General features: G+C 38.4%; 1 protein-coding gene across 1 annotated transcript in view; it reads left to right on the forward strand.

The window, feature by feature from the left end:
- The window catches only part of MAP3K5 (mitogen-activated protein kinase kinase kinase 5), a 99155-nt gene that overhangs the window by 29833 nt on the left and 53080 nt on the right, over positions 1-16242 (forward strand). Inside the window, exons 3-6 of the mRNA XM_064413577.1 lie at positions 2445-2468; positions 12521-12714; positions 12920-13088; positions 13999-14105. Of these exons, the coding sequence (XP_064269647.1) occupies positions 2445-2468; positions 12521-12714; positions 12920-13088; positions 13999-14105 (494 nt within the window). The remainder of the gene's footprint in view (positions 1-2444; positions 2469-12520; positions 12715-12919; positions 13089-13998; positions 14106-16242) is intronic.

A 16242-nucleotide genomic window follows, 5' to 3' on the forward strand; every position in this document is an offset into this window, starting at 1 on the left:
TGCCAAATTTGAGATGAGAAACTAAATGCAAGACTTTGTCATTCAAGGGAATTTCTGGTGTTTTTGTTAAGCTGTTACAGTAATATCAATCCTGTGAGAGTGGTAGTGTGTAGGCAGCAAAATAATCCTTAGGCTTTAGCTTCTGTCTAAATCAGCAGTTTCTGCCAAACCTTATGGGACCTCCTGATACCCCCTGCTAAATCTTGCTGAGTTGCAGCTGTTTGCATCAGGTACCTGCAGGACTGCTGTGCTGGAGATTAGCAGCAGTGTAATAGAGTAGTAGAAACAAAACTCGTGCCTCAGTGCATAGTTACAGTACTTTGGTTTAAGGCAAGAGGGTGTTTTAAGATAATCTGTGGGGCTGTGAATTTTCTCAGTCAAGGAGTTGGTACTTGCTTCCTACTGCAACTATCCAAAAGGTTTAGCAACTTCCATGATGGGAAAGGACAGCCAACTTGGATGGCAATCTTTTCAATTACTTCCCGCCTCTCAGATGCAGTGGCTTTACTCAGGAGGTGTTTTATGCTCTTGCACTTCCCTTCCAGGCTTTGCTGAGAAGAAGAATTTAGAGTGAGCAGCTTGGTGAGTCAGACTGCAGTCTGGGCACCAGCACCACTCAGGAAGGGTTTGCTTCTACTGCTTCTGGCAAGTGCAGGCTATTTGGTTTTAATTCTGTCCCCTTTTTTTTCAGACTGGCCCTATATTTTGGAGGGACATGCTTAGTAACTCAGTTTCTTCCCTTTGCTCTCTCCTCTAAATTTTCTCAGCTAACTGGACCTCTTGCAATCCAATTATTCTTGCAACACAAAGTGTATACAGATAAAAGCCCTAAAAATAATGTTAATGATAAAAGATGTACCTGGGAATTTAATTCAGTTGTATAAGTACAATGATCTACAGTATAAGCAGAGCAGAATTGCATTGTCCTGGGTAAAGAGCCAAATACCCAACTCCCACTGAGAAATCACTTGGGGTGAGGCATCAGGGTTTCTTGGGCACTTGGAAGAACTTTTTACTAGTTTAGAGCTGGATTTTGTAAACGGGTCACGTGCTGGATTCCTACTGGCATCAGTGGAAGCCCAGTTCTGCGCAGGGGGACTTGGATGTCACAGTTGCCTCCAGTACTCTGCTGACTGAAAGACTCCCTTTTGTTTCCCTTAGCTTTGAACTGGGCTTGTGTTTCTGCTCTTGGTAGTCTGTAGGGTATTAGTCAAAAAGTGAGACCTTTTCCATACTATTTAGTAACTGCCTAAAAAAAGTAGCTGTGGGCATACTGGGACATCTTCTGAGGCAGTGTTTGTTCCTGTATTTGTTACAGCCAGCAGGTAAGAGTAGAAGCAATGCAGGAGAGCATGTGCAGTTTTAATCTTGTATGGAAGGGGGAATTAAAAAACTGAAAATGAAAGAAATACAGAACTGCAGCACATGATTTAATCAGGGAACAAAGCAGTGTAAGTAAACTTTTGCTGGTGAAACGTTGTTCTGCATGAACATTCAGGCCAGGCTGGGCAGGACTTTGATTAGCCTGATCTAGTCAAAGAGATCCCTGTCCATGCTGGGGGATTTGACCAGACCTTTATGACCCAGATTTGGAAAGCTAGAAATGCTCCTATGTGAAATATGCCCTCTCAACAGGGAGAAGAGCAGTTTTATCAAAGCCTGACTTAAGCAACACTGAAAGTATGAGGGACCTTGGTTTGACACTGTGCTTGTTTTTAATGCTGTTGTGCTGGTGAAGCTGCTCACCAGTCCCAGTGGCAGAGCAAAGCTGTCTGATAAATCTGTTATGGTTATCAATTCCTCGGATCAGAACTTGCTGACAAGTCGTGCTGGAAGCAATTGTTCAGAAGCGGTTTACACTTGAGCTGTACCACCTGGATTAGTGTGCAGGAATCTGCTCTTTCCATCTGGGTGTTCTTCTAATTATCTGAAAATTCACATTGAAAATGTAAAGATATGATCTTTGCATCTGATTATTAGAGCCAAGTGAATTTCAAGCAGTTTTGGAATATTTAAAAACCTCATATGAATGCTGCTTCTACTATTATTTTTGATTGCTTCTCCTGTAGCAAAATGTTACTTATCGTATTTGACTTTTCAAATGTGAATAGATGTTTATTAATAGATGACTTCTGGACATCATCCCTCTAGAAAAAAAATCTATAAATGGAGGGATATGTATATAGGTGTATATATGTATATTAACATGCAGACAGTAGATATGCTCTTACATATACATAAGTTGTATGTACCTACTTGGTTCTATAGTAATTTTGTCTCTTTGAGACCATATGTCATTTATGTTGATTTGACAAGCATAAGAAAACATCTGTCAACCAACCTTTTCTTGTCATGTGTGCAAACAGTCATATTAGAAAGTCATACTGATCAAATATCTTTCCTAGTGCTATCAACATTTTCTTTTTTTTTTGTTTTTATTTCAGGAAATTATTTTCCAGAAGAATAATGTAAGTATGATGTATGGATTTCAGTTGAATTATAAACATTCCAAACTTCTGTTTCGTTTAATGTTGTTTGTGTTCTGTTTTTCACACAAATCATGTAACACTCTCTGACTGTATTTTGCAGTTTGATGTAGAATTCTAGAAATTCTAGCAGCAAATTTGAGTAAATCACTTGGTTGCTAGGTACCAGGCTCACTTCTTACCTTGCCTGTATCTATCAGTGGTATTTTCTCTGCTGCCTTTACTTGTCTCTCATTTTATCTCACACCCATTTGCATTTGTAATTTTATCCTTTTTTTTTTGTTGTTGCCTTTTTCTTTTCAGTATTCTTTAATGTTTTTTAAAAATACTCTATTAGAAAATAGAGTTATTTGGAAACTGTTGCTTATTTTAGAAACCCATGGCTACAGCTCTGAAAATAAAAAGTGTGTGTGTGTATATATGTGTATGCATGTATATATGTGTGTGTAAATATATGTATGTGCTTATATATGTACGTATATAAATGTGTGTATATCTATGTGAATATATATATTTGTATGGATATACAGACGTGTGTGTATATATATATATGTGTATATATATATATATGTATATAAAGTACATTTATAAAGCGAGTATTTATTTCTAGAAGTTGTGTCCTGGAGCTGTTATTCCAAATGTAGTGCAGGTCTCAGTGGTCTGAGTGCCAGTCATTATTAAACTGTAGGCTTCTGCACCTTGATGTCCCTTTGGTTTCTGAGGTTGACCTTCCAAATCTCCCTACCCTTTATCACTCCCAAGTTCAATGGAGGCAGACGTGTGGCTGGGAGAGCACTGCTTTTCCAGTGTGGTTTTTTCTGGAGCAGCAGGGCCATTCATGTCAGAATATATATCTGGTATGTCGAGTTGTGCCTGGCTTTGCTTCATGACTTACTGGTAGCCACACTTGCTAAGATATAATTTCATAGAGGCTACCCAGTGCTGTGCTGATAACCTGAGGTGTTATGTGCATGCTGTACAATTCCATACATTTGAATAAAATTTTCTAGAGGGGGATATGAAGTACTTAATTTCAGAAATTGGCCAGGTTTTATTTTCCTCAATGCCATGAAAACTCCAGCATTCTTGATTTTACTTCTTTATTTAACAGTGGATTAAGTAACTACTTTTGCCCATATGAAATGTGATTCTGAAAAAAATGCGGTCTTTTCTTTTCTCTGCATGGCATTTCTAAAGATGGCTTCAAAACCGGTGCAAGCTTTGGTCTAATGCTGCATTTTAAATTACAGATTTTTTTTTTTTTTGTTAAAAAAACTCAAAAAAGCAAAGAGGCTTCCCTATAGAGTTTCTGTATAGCTCTTATCCAAAAAGTGCTTTTCAGACACTCACAGAAGGCTGTGAAAGATGTGCTAGACTAGAAATCTCTCGCCTTTCTCTAATGAAAGTGGAAGAAATGATCAGTTAGGCCTTTTACATAAAATGAAAAGAGAACAGTAAGGCCTTTCTTGTAAATGAATGTATTACATTCTGTGTTTTTGTTCTGGTGGCCTAGGACCTAGGGAAAATGATGTGTGACTAATGTAATGTTCCTGGGAGGGTAGGGGGAAGAGCTCTCTTAGCAGGAAACCAGCAGGGGATGACTGGTACAATGGAATAACGGGGAGATGTCATCTTGTCCTGTTTTTAAATGACAGTCCCCGAAGCGCAAGGAGAGTATGATAACTTGGCCTTCGTCTGTTTCAGAAAGGATTGTTCTGTTTTCCATTTAAATTTGGATAGGCGACTGTGACACTGTCATTTATCGCTTTTAGAAATGCTTCAGTGTATGCCAGAAAAAGAATGTGTTCCTTGAAAGTCTCAGATGTTTTCAAGCACACCCACATAACATCTTTTCTGGGAGGAAGTATTTTCCCTGGTATTAGAACAGGGAAGTCAGTGAAATAGTTTTAGCAGCTCCTTTGAATCATTTTCCTCATTTTTTCAGCATGATGTCAGCCAAATTACCTGGAAGCAGACCTTGCACAATGTTGGTGCATGCCTAACTACTGAATATAATACCTGCTTCATAAAAATTGTGTTTCTTCATAAATTATAAGATTCTTGGATAAATTGATATGACAGAGGTTCTGTTCTAGAGAAGCAGTGTCTCTGATGCCCACCCTTACCAAAAATAGTCATGTGAGGTTACTGATATGAAAAAAATAAAGAAATTCACACATGGATAAACAAGGAGTTCAGTCTTGCTGTTCTGGAACATGTTTTTTAACAGCATGCAAACATCAGCCATATCAGGACCATGGTATCCTTGGCACCAGGGGATTAAAAAGGTTGCAAAACAAGTTTGTGTGTATCTATATATATCTGCCTAACTGAAATGCCTTGTGTTTGCTTTTCCTAAACCTTGTATCCCTAAAAATAAGTGGGATTAAAAAAAAAAAACAAAAACCTATTGCCAACTGTTTTGTTCTTCTGCTGGATTTTTGTGCTTCCTAATAATAGTCAATACAATGTTGCATAGCAAGGATAAGCTGCCTGGAGCCTGTCTGGGCAGAGCAGTGCAAGATAACGTTGGCTTATTTCCTGTTATATGTGGTTTTATAGCTATTTAGTTGGGCCTTTTACAAATGTTCCAGTAATACCAAGACCATACATTTTTACAGGGGGTGATACCTTACCAGGAGGCAGTTATTTGCTGGTTGAAAGCTTTAGTTTAGTTTTAGTTTTCAGCTGTTATCTGATTTTTGAGGTCAATCAAGCAGCAGAGGCATTCTAGAAATTACTAGTAAAGAGTTTCAGTCATAAGATGTTGCTATAAAGGTTATGGTTCATGATTGTACATTGCTAGTCTTAGCTAAGCAGTTTTCATTTCATCATAATTTTCCATGGTTTAAATTCTACCACCTTTGGAGGAAGGTTGCAGGTCTATGCAATTTTTTAAAAATTTGACTTCTGGCTGAATCTGAGTGTTTAGTATACATGTGTTCTACATGTGGTTTGCAACCCACTGCAGTAAGTTACACCTTGACAAAGTGCACACCTTTCAGTTCAGTTTCCGTTTGCTTGCACCACTCTGGAGTAGTGGATAGCTTTGGGGGCTGCCTGGGGTGTGAGGCTGCAGTACTGCTCCCGTTTGACCAGAAGGGCCCTTGGAGGCAATGGGAATTGTTCTCTTGGGCAGCTGACTTGCAGGCATTAGCGATTGAGCAACAGGGTTAGTGTTGTATGGCCGGGCACCCTTAACAGTGTTTTGCTTTTCTAACACTTGAAGGGAACAGATTGTAGTGATAGGACAAACAGAAATGGCTTCAGGCTCAAAGAGGGAAGATTTAGATTAAATATTAGGAAGAATTTATGTACTGTGAGGGTGGTAAGGCACTGGAACAGGTTGCCCAGAGAAGCTATGGTGGCCCATCCCTGGGAGTGTTCAAAGCCAGGTTGGATGGGACTCTGAGCAACCTGGTCTAGTGGAAGGTGTCCCTGGCCACAACACAGATGTTGGAACTGGATTACCTTTAAGGTCCCTTCCAACCCAAACCATTTTATAGCTCTATGATTGTAATTTTTACTGGTTTTCCACAGCCTTTGCTAATTGCCTCTTGTTTAAGGTGTAGCTTGAGAGACAGTTTGGTGTAGCGCTCCTTTAATGTGAGTGGGAGAACTCATCCAGTTCTGAGATCTCCGGTGCAAGAGAGACATGGAGCTCCTGGAGCAGGTCCAGCACAGGGCAACAAAGATGTTGAAAGGACAGAAGCATCTCTTAGGAGGAAAGATTGGGGCAACTGTGCCTGTTCAGCCTTGAGAAGAGACAGCTGAGAGGGAACCTCATCCATGTCTATCAGTATCTGAAGGGAGGGTGTCAAGAAGATAGAGCCAGGCTCTTTTCAGTGGAGCCAAGGACTAGAACAAGAGGCAATGGGCAGACACTGGTGCACAGGAAATGCCACCTGAATAGGAGGAAGAACTTCTTTACTGTGCAAGCAACCAAGCACCGGAACAAATTGCCCAGAGAAATTGTGGAGTCTCCCTGACTGGAGATATTCCAGACTGTCTGGACACAATCCTGTACCATGTGCTCTAGGATGACCCTGCTTGAGTGGGGAGGTTGGACCAGATGACCACTGTGGTGTCTGACCCATTTTGTGACTCTGGATGAGGCATCTGCAAGCTCAGAATGTCTGTATAGCTGCTGTTAAAAGACTGTAGCATAGGGTATGCTTTACTGTTGGTTTCTTTCACCATGGAAATAGGGGTAAATATTTTTAATACTCTTCATCCAGCCAACAAGAGATTTGTGGCCAGTTTGACTTTTGATATCCAAGTATGTAAAAATGCTATGTAGCCTTCAGTAAATATTTTGTTGGAAATGATAACTGTGGTATTTATTATTTATGATACAACACTACGTCTTGCTTATTCTTTAATTTTGTGAATTCTTGACTAATATATTTAACACATGCTTTCCTAGGAAAAAGTTGGTAACTTTTTTTCCTATGTAAATATGATGAAAGGACCATATAGGCTGTAAGATGATTGTTAACAAGCATTTAGGATGTAGCATGGCTGCAATAGGATATTGCTGGGTATATAAAGAAAGAATATATTCTCAAAAAAAAGGAGAGGTATTTGATAGTGTAGATCCAGTCTTTGTGCTTCAGTTCATTTGAGGCATGAGGCTTACTTAAGTTCCTTTTCAAATCAGTAGTAAGGCTATAATTCATGTGAGTGGGATTTAAAGTAAACCTAAACTGAGTCTGTATTCATTAAAACATCAGCACATGTTGATTTACTGTGTGTTTGGGGGATGGAGGGAATAGATTTAATAACTTGGTTTATGTTTTTGCCATCTGCTACACTTAAAAATTTCACCAGAAGAATTGAAATAAAAGCAGATATTTTTCAAAAGGATGAGTAGGAGAAATAGAAAAAAGTTCTTTTAATTAGAAGAGTGTCAGCAGGAAGAACAGTTCCTACTGTGAGAGATCCTGGCAACTTTTATTACTTCAGCTGATTTTTTTTTCTTTTATTAAAGTTATTGCATGCTGACCTGAAGCTTTGGCAAGTGGGTGGGATTCTGCTAGATTCTCCCATTCATGGCTAAAATATCACAGTTTTGATTTTGGCAATTTTTTCTTTTCTTTGACACTTCTTGTCTTTGAAGGCAGTTTTTCTCTGTTTGTGGATATTTGACTGCTAAATGATCCCAACAGAGGTTAGTAAAGAACCTTAGGGTATTGAAAGGACTGTGCATCACTGACTCTCTGCAATTTTTCAGAATTTTCCCCCTCTTTCTGAAGAAAAAGTAAAGACAGGAGAATTAATTGGCCAGAACTCAAATGTTCCTTTGTCTAGTGCCATGATTTTTTAATCTGTGCAACTTTCAGGAAAAAAATATCATTTGTATTACATCAGATTTATTTTTGAGGGAGAGTAGTGTTTATCTTATTTCATGATGCTTTTTCTAAACAGACATGGTCTCCCCATTCAAATCCAAAAAGCTGCCCTGTTCACAAGTAGTTCTGTACAAGAGGGGAATACTGAAAGGAGATCATTAAACCATAAGTATATGCTATTGATTCTTATTATCTCTTGAATACAAGTAGGTGCTATATTAATTTCTTTCAGAAGCTGAGGAAGGATATTGAACAAGAAAGAGGTGCTTAATGATCCAGTGACCACGAGGGTCTAGCTAGAAGCCTTGTCTTAAATTCTGTAATTATAGAGCTATTAAAAATGATCTCACATCTCTTACTGAAATTACTCATGCTTTGGAATTGTTAAATTTGTCCTCAGTAAATGAGGAAGGGACATTAGAAAAATAGAGCAATTAAAACATTTACAAAAATTAATTACAGTATCCGTCACTTAGTTGTAAGCATTCATGTATGTGGCTGATGCCAGCCAGCACTTCTGCCTTCTGATTAGTCTGACTGACTTGATGAAATGGGCTGGCATGGATAGTGTGTCAGTAAATGACTTGGTGTTGCTAGGTACTGAGTGTGCTAGCCCAAGGCTTTGATATGTATGTTCATAGATAAAAGCAGCTCAGCTGATCTGGAAGCTTAGGCCAGGGTTACCTGTCTCATGTCCCGAGTTCTTGTGCATCAGTGTGACCCACAGTAACTATCATCTAACTCGCTGTATGCGCACTCCAGGCCTGTCCCAGCCCCAGCTGTTTTCAGTAATGCCTTTCAACATACAACTCAGGTGCCCTGCAATCCATTTGTAATTTTCATTAGAGTAATTTGAGCTTTTCAACTTTAAATAATGAAGGTGTTATCGAGAGGGTTGCAAAATGAAACTTGCAGCGCCTGTTCTCGATTAAGGGGGTCTATTCCCACCCATTTTTGAAGCCCCTGTATTCAACCCTTATTTTTTAAAGGGTGTTGACATAACGTAATATTACAATTGTATTTAAGATGCCACTCCTTCAAAAATATCCTGGATTTATTGAAAGGCTTCTGTGTGTTACTTTCATTATACATGATATATAGTGAGTCACAAGAATGGATGAAAGTGAAACAGTTTTGTCTTGTGTGCTTAACAGACTTAGAGTATTGAGGGAAGTCAATTACAGTTAGAAAAAAGACCAGATTTTGTGGGAACAGAGTTGGGATGGAGTATTACAGGACAAATTTTCATAGAATAAATTAAATATATTTAAGCTTCCAAGTCTAGTAATATACACTAAGTGAAAATGTAAAGCAAGTGTGAGCAGATGGGAAGTGTGTGTCAGAAAGACCACCTGATCCTTTCTGACTTAAGTTAGCATAGCTTATGTTTTGACAAAAAAAAAAGATGAGAAAGAAGTGTAAGTTGCTGAGACAGGTTGCATCACTGGATGAATGAGGAAAGAAGCAAGTCACACACTATGCTTTGGGCAAAATGGTTGAAAGTGCTCTGACATTTAGAGTAGCTCCACAACTGCTTTCCCTCCAGCTTGGTTCTCTTGGGCTCCCACCCTAGTCATACCCCAAAGGCAGCTGGAGTTGGGCTCTTGGCAATGAGAATTTCTGATGATGACACAACATGTTTCTCCAGAGTAGGGGACTATAGACTTTGTTATACAAAAGCAGTCTTGTCATCACTGTTATCTTTCTTCCACCACCACCTTTAGTAAATAATACATAACTTTTGATTCTTTTTTCTTTTGATGCTAGAGCTACTGCATATCTGCCTTTGTTAGTTTTAGCTGTTAAATATCTACCTACTATACTCCTTAGCTAGGGAAGTGAAATTGAGGTCAGTATTTCTTGTGTTTCTTAGCTTTATTGCATGTGTACTCTTTCTCCTTTTTTTTTTAAGTGCATTTCCTAAGGAAATGAAACTTAAGAGCTTGTACTGGTTTTTCATCCTCCACATTTGTTCTGTATCTGCCTGTTTGTCTGTCTGATGAATTTCAGCCAAATTTGAGAGGTTTCATAGATACAGAGCTCCCACAAAAGATACCTATCTAGGTTAAGTTAAGAAGTAAAGTGATGCCCTGGCTGAAGGAAAGGCCAGTGTTTCCACATTACTTGCTACTGAATATCAGGGTGAGATTCTAGCTTGAGACAATTTCCTGAGACCCCTGGGGGCCCTCTGAACAACTGAAAATGGATTCATTTTTTTCTCTTTTCTTCCCACAGTGTTTTCTCCTGTCTTTTACTGTTAAGTTCTTTCCTGTCCACTGCTTCCAATGACTCTTGGGTCTGCATGTCTTCTATGCCAGGTTCTATATTACAACTAGCTTTCTTTTCCCCCCTCAGCTAACAGGAGGAATGCATATAAACTAACTTTTGCTGGCTCTCTTGTTTCACTGAAATAGATATGTACTTGCTACAGAAGGTGCACTCAGGATGAGTTTCTCAGAGCTCATGCTCAGTAATGGATTCAGGCACTTGTCATCTGCAGGAAGAGCAGTTTTTCTCCTGGTGGAATTAAAGATTAAGGCTCTGGTACTGTCTTGTAGGTGGTATGACCATTTTACAAGGGTAAACCTTGGTTCTGTGAATTTCAAAAGATGGGAACATCCTTTTTCAGAGCTGATTTTTATTTAAGACCTCAGCATTGGAAACAGCGTGCCAGAAGCCTGAGAAGGTTTTCTTGCAAGCAGTTTTGAATTTATTTTTAATGCACTGAATAAACATTAGGAAGAAAAATGCTTGTCTCTGGATATCTGTAGGTACTTCACCCTTTTTCTTAACTTTGACTTCTCAACTTTTTTCTCCTTTACCTAAAAAGGGAAAGCTGGAGAACAGTCTGCCTATGTGTAATAGTGGCTCTTACGCCAGTAGCAATGTACCCATCTCTTAAAATTGCTGAAACCAGTTCCAGCAAATTCATAATTTTCCCTCTGCCTTTGACTGTGGGGCTCATTAGATTTTAGCAGGGTAAAAAGTTCATCCATTCACTGTTGAAAGCATGTGATTCCCTTACATGCTAGGATATTCTTGAATAGAAGTATCCATTCACTTCTCCGTTGCACAGACAACCAGTTTGGGTTCTGGCATCCCACTCCTTAGTTACTTGTTAAAAAATTTGTCATATACTCCCCAGTTCTCAAGTTTCCTTTGGAATTGCTGCAGTCACACTGAGATAAATATTCCCTAGCTCTTCAGCAGCAGTAGTTCACAATGGTGGCATAAAGAAGGCTAAATTAACCCATGTGCAAGGCACTGTATACAACAATCTCCAAACAACTGCTGTGTTAGTTGAACTCAATTGACCTCATGTAAATGCCTGCACCAATTACTTTTAGATTTTACAGAGTCTGTTGATACCCCTCAGAAGTGAAATGGGATTGCCTTTATATGGACGTATTACAATTTTATAGTATGATGGGTATAATTAAAAAATAAAATAGTTCCTGTACTTTTCATAGCCAGTGTCTGATTTGAACACAAACGTGTTTTTACTGTCATATCTATACACATATGTTTTGCAGACTTGGCTACCTCAATCCTTCCATGGTTTAAAAATCTAATAATGCATGTTAAAATGCATGTTTTGAGCACACAGCTGGTATTGTTCATTCAAAAAGTATTCAGTCACTGCCCTCTCAATGCATGGAGCTCAGCTAGGCAGGGAGTTTCTGAAGCGATGTCTGCATTGCAGTATTGACTTCTGGGAGAGTCAAAGCAGCTGAACAGAAACTAATTAACCTTGGAAGTAATTTAGGCATACTAAAAATGACGAGTCTCAAGAAATGTTTCCTTAAGGCTTTTGTTGTTGGGCTGCTGGGCACTTCAGTAATGGAGTCTGAGCTTTGAGAGACAAATGGAGGAACTCCTCCCGATTTTGTTGGTATTCTGTCTCATAGTTAAGACTCTTTAAAACGCAAATATTTGGCAACTTTCTCTGCACATAAATCTGTACTCACACACATACCACACTCAGCAGACATCTTGCCTCCCTCTTCCTTGGAAGACACTTTTTTTTTTTTTTGTCTTTTTTTTTCTACAAAGTATCTGTCATACCTTGATATATAAAAGTCAATGCAGTTTAGCAATGCTGAGGTGCTCTGTAAGTGATTATTCTCAACTACATATGATTTTAAGTCCCATTGAAAATATTTTCTACATAGTAGGGAATTTATTTTGCTTTTTGAATGCAAAACTATTTGAGTAATTTTGCTGTTCATATGAAGATTAATTTTCTCTATGGTTGTCCTGTTGTGAGGCAACTAGATTGTGTTACTGTTTCCAGTATCTGTGAACCAAATTGTACTGCTTTCTTCTGATCATGTCACCTTGAAAAGCAAGTACCTCAGCTTCTTTTGATTCCATCTGCCTCTTCAGGGTGTGGCCTGAGAATTATTTCACTGTTGAGCCAATTACAATTTTAAGGTCACCTTGATACTTCTGGAAAGACTGATTTTACAGGGTGCAGATCAGAAATCTGAAAGAATACATTTCAGGTGTGTATCATATTTGATGTGAAAACTGAATTTTTGAGTCAAAACTTAGTCTTGCTGAAGCAAGCAACAGGTTTCCCTTTGACTTTAACAGGAATTCTGCAGGTATTACATGCAGTGTTTCATACTTTGGCTGGCCTAGCCCTAACTGCCCTAAATATTGCCCCTTGTTTCCCTGCAGATGTGCACAGGAAACTACATATTTGTTCCTTACATGATAACTCCACATAACAAGGTGTACTGCTGTGATAGCAGTTTCGTGAAGGGACTCACAGAGCTGATGCCGCCTGGTTTTGAGTCTCTGCTTGGGCCCATATGCTTACCTCTGGTGGATCGATTTATTCAGCTCTTGAAGGTGGCACAGGCCAGTTCCAGGTGAGTTGTCTTCTTGTACACCCATGTAAAACACAAATATTCCAGCTGGCATTATAAATGTCAGCCTCTTTTGCCTTCTGTTCAGAAAAACTGATATTTAATAATTCAGCTTGACCAAATCTCTGCATTGACACTGTTCCATCAATGCATGTTCTGCACATACCCTGTGGCAGAGCTGTGCTGATGTGAAGTTGTTCCTCTCCAGCCAGTATTTCCGGGAATCCATTCTGAACGACATCAGAAAGGCGCGGACGCTTTACACAGGCAAAGAGCTCGCAGCAGAGCTGGCAAGGATTCGACAGCGAGTCGATAACGTTGAAGTCTTGTCTGCTGACATTGTAATAAACTTGCTGCTGTCCTACAGAGACATCCAGGTAGGAGTTCACTGCTAAGAGTTGTAAATGAAATTACATTCTCACAGGAATTTTTGGTGCAGATTTTTTTAATCAAATGTGCGGATAAAGCGCACTAGTAAAAATCTTTTATGGTGCCTTCTCTGATGTTTTAATTTTGTTTTGTAGTTTCACTGTTTGCCTTTCCATAGCAGAAAAGGGTTTTATAACAGTACCTAAAAAGTACATGACATGTAATAACTCTTCTCCATCTCAGCACTGCTGTGTGATGGACAGCATGTATTTAAAAGCTATGGTGGCATTCTGCAGTTGACAGGCAAATGTATTCTTTTTCACCAAAGCTGGTGACATTTCTTGTGGAAACATAAATAGTTCATATTTCAGGTTTTGGAATGATGCTGGTAAGTGCTTGCTTTGTTATCCATAATTTCAACTGTCACTCCTTAAACATTATGAAGTGGTTTGATTTTTATTTTTTATTTTTATTTGTTTTTTAAATATGTTAGTGAGTAAGCTACTTTAAAAACTGTGGTATTAAAGACTCTTGTTTTTGTGGCTTATGCCTCCTTCTGAGATTTGAGATGCCTTAATTCAAATGCAGTTAGCTGTGTAATGTCTGCACAATATGAGCACTGAGATGTGTTCAGTTCTTAACTTTAATAGTGAAACAGATGCATGAAAATTTCCACAGGACCATGTTGAAACAGCACGGGAGACCAAATTTGGCTTCCCTGCTAAATACTGTGCATATTCCCATCTCTGATTAGTGCTAGGCTATTTACAATTTGAGACTGAAGAGACTGAAATCCATAAAACTTACAATGGACTGAAAATACTTCTTAGTATGAAATTATAGCTGCTTAGGTTGAAGAGGAGTTTATAGAGGCTCAGTACAGCCACTTAAAACTTTATTATTCCTTTCTTTTGGAAGGATTATGATTCCATTGTGAAATTGGTGAAAACTTTAGAAAAACTGCCCACTTTTGACTTGGCTTCCCACCACCATGTGAGGTTGCATTATGCATTTGCACTAAACAGGTAAGACTCTACCCTTCCTTCTGCTATGGAACAGTAAATCAAAACTTCAAACTATGTAAGGGGTGGGTAATTGTGTGTGAAGTTCCCTGCTAGAATCTTTATAGGCAGTCCTGTGATTTTGACTGAAGCAGCTCTGGGGATTCTAAGTTTCTTTTTATCTTATACTGTTAAATTTCATTCATTTTCCTTTAGCATGCTTGATTTGTTTTGCCATAGGTTTGCATTGTTTTTTTGTTTCAGTACCTAAATTAGAGCAAACAAATACCTAACAATGTTTTCCTTCTGTAAAATACAGTTTTAATATTGCTGTGTGAGTGACAGTGCTGCATCATTTTTGCTGGCAAAGACATAATCTCATTCAAGTCTGAGTTCTGGTAATGTCAGGAGACAGAAGCAGACCTTTCATCAAATATCCATAGGAAGATTTTATTGTATTATGATGATAAACTAATTTTCATGTCCTCTGATAACATGGGCAAAATGTGATACATGGAGCAACATACACTGCTATGGATTAAGTAAAAGCCAAGCCTAGATTTTCTTTCTAGGATACTGACATTTAGGCAAGTGACTAAGAGGGGTGCTTTTTCAGAGGACATTACAGATGTTCTCTGCTCCATTGCTGTTATCAGAGTGGACACTTTGCTGTTGACTTTTAATAGAGTAGACCAGGTGTCAGCAGGTATTGAAATTGTTAAGTTTAGTAAATATCGATAGATAGTTCTGCTTCTCACAGATTTGAATTTTGTAATTCAGGTTCACTAAGGAGGCTTAAAACTGCACATCATGTGAAAGTGATGTTAAAACATGTCACAAGGAATTACTTGAAAAAACAAACCTGATTTTGAAAGAAAAAAAAAAAAAAAAGAAAAGGAAAAAACCACCCAAAACAGCTGTCTGGTATTTTTTGTTTGAAAAAAAAAGTCCAAATCCTTACTTTTGCCTTTATACCAGATAAAGTAAGGTATAGATGTTGTGCCTTTTTTGTTTTCACTTTGAGAGAAACATGTGAAGTTTTGCAGCTTAAATAGTCCAGCATGTACCTGCCACTTCTACAGAGCTTTCACAAGGGTCACTAGGTGTTCCTTGGAGTTGTAACGTGTTGTTTAGACCTCAAGGTCACAGTTGTCTGAAACAAAGTTGTCTTTGAAAACGGGACTAGTTCATTGAGGCACTAAAAACCTGGAAAACTTCAGCAGCATAACCTTTTCAGGCATATCCTTATACTTCACTGGTTCTGTGGCTCAAGATGCTGCCTCTGAGAGTATCTGACAAAAGATGTACACAGTACTTCCAAAGGAGTCTAGATGAGATTTTCCTATTCCTCTCCTTTCCAGACTGGCCATTAAACTAGAAGCCATGACAGCCATGAAAACGTTCATGCTTTGGTGTGCCAAGAAGGAATTAATTGGGCTAATTGTAACTTTCTCCTTACTAGGACTGTAGAGGATATTTTGTTAGCTGAGGCAGGTCTGGAATACTCTGCACTTCTGAATCTTTGCTGTGAAAAAAATGTGTCTCTTGCTTCTAATCCAGGTCACTAGCACGGAAGGATGGAACAGCTCAATTAGTCAGGATTAGTCTGACCTAAATCAAGAAATGTGAGGGCATTGATGATGGAAAAATAAACAGAAATAAAAGTAGGGACCTCTGTCTCTGAAGATCAGCTAAGTGTAAATAATCCATGTTGCAAAACATTATTTGCCATACTGGTTTTGTTCTCATTAAATTCATTAATCTGGATTAGTGATAGTCAACACAAGATGTGGAAATGTTGAAAATTGAGTCATTTGATTGTTCAGTACACAAACATGTTAAAATTCTAAACTTTTGATACTGAATGATGTATGTACCAAAGCTATGACTCACCAGGAAGTGTCTAATGCTTGCAATTGCGTGGTTTATTTGTCTGAAGTACTTCTTTTAATATTGCCTTTTTGGCTTTACTCCTAAACCTTCCCTATCATGGGAACTCAATCTGGTTTGTGCTTTTTGGACATTTTGCTTCACAGTCAAAATGTATATAAAAAGTAAAATCACAAACACAAGACTGAATCTTTTTTTCCTTTAGAGCTTGAATTACATTGAAAGAAATACTAGATATGAAATCAAGGTTCATATTTTTCTAATTTATAAG

This window comes from Passer domesticus, chromosome 3 (assembly GCF_036417665.1).
Source record: "Passer domesticus isolate bPasDom1 chromosome 3, bPasDom1.hap1, whole genome shotgun sequence".
NCBI classification, from domain to species: domain Eukaryota; kingdom Metazoa; phylum Chordata; class Aves; order Passeriformes; family Passeridae; genus Passer; species Passer domesticus.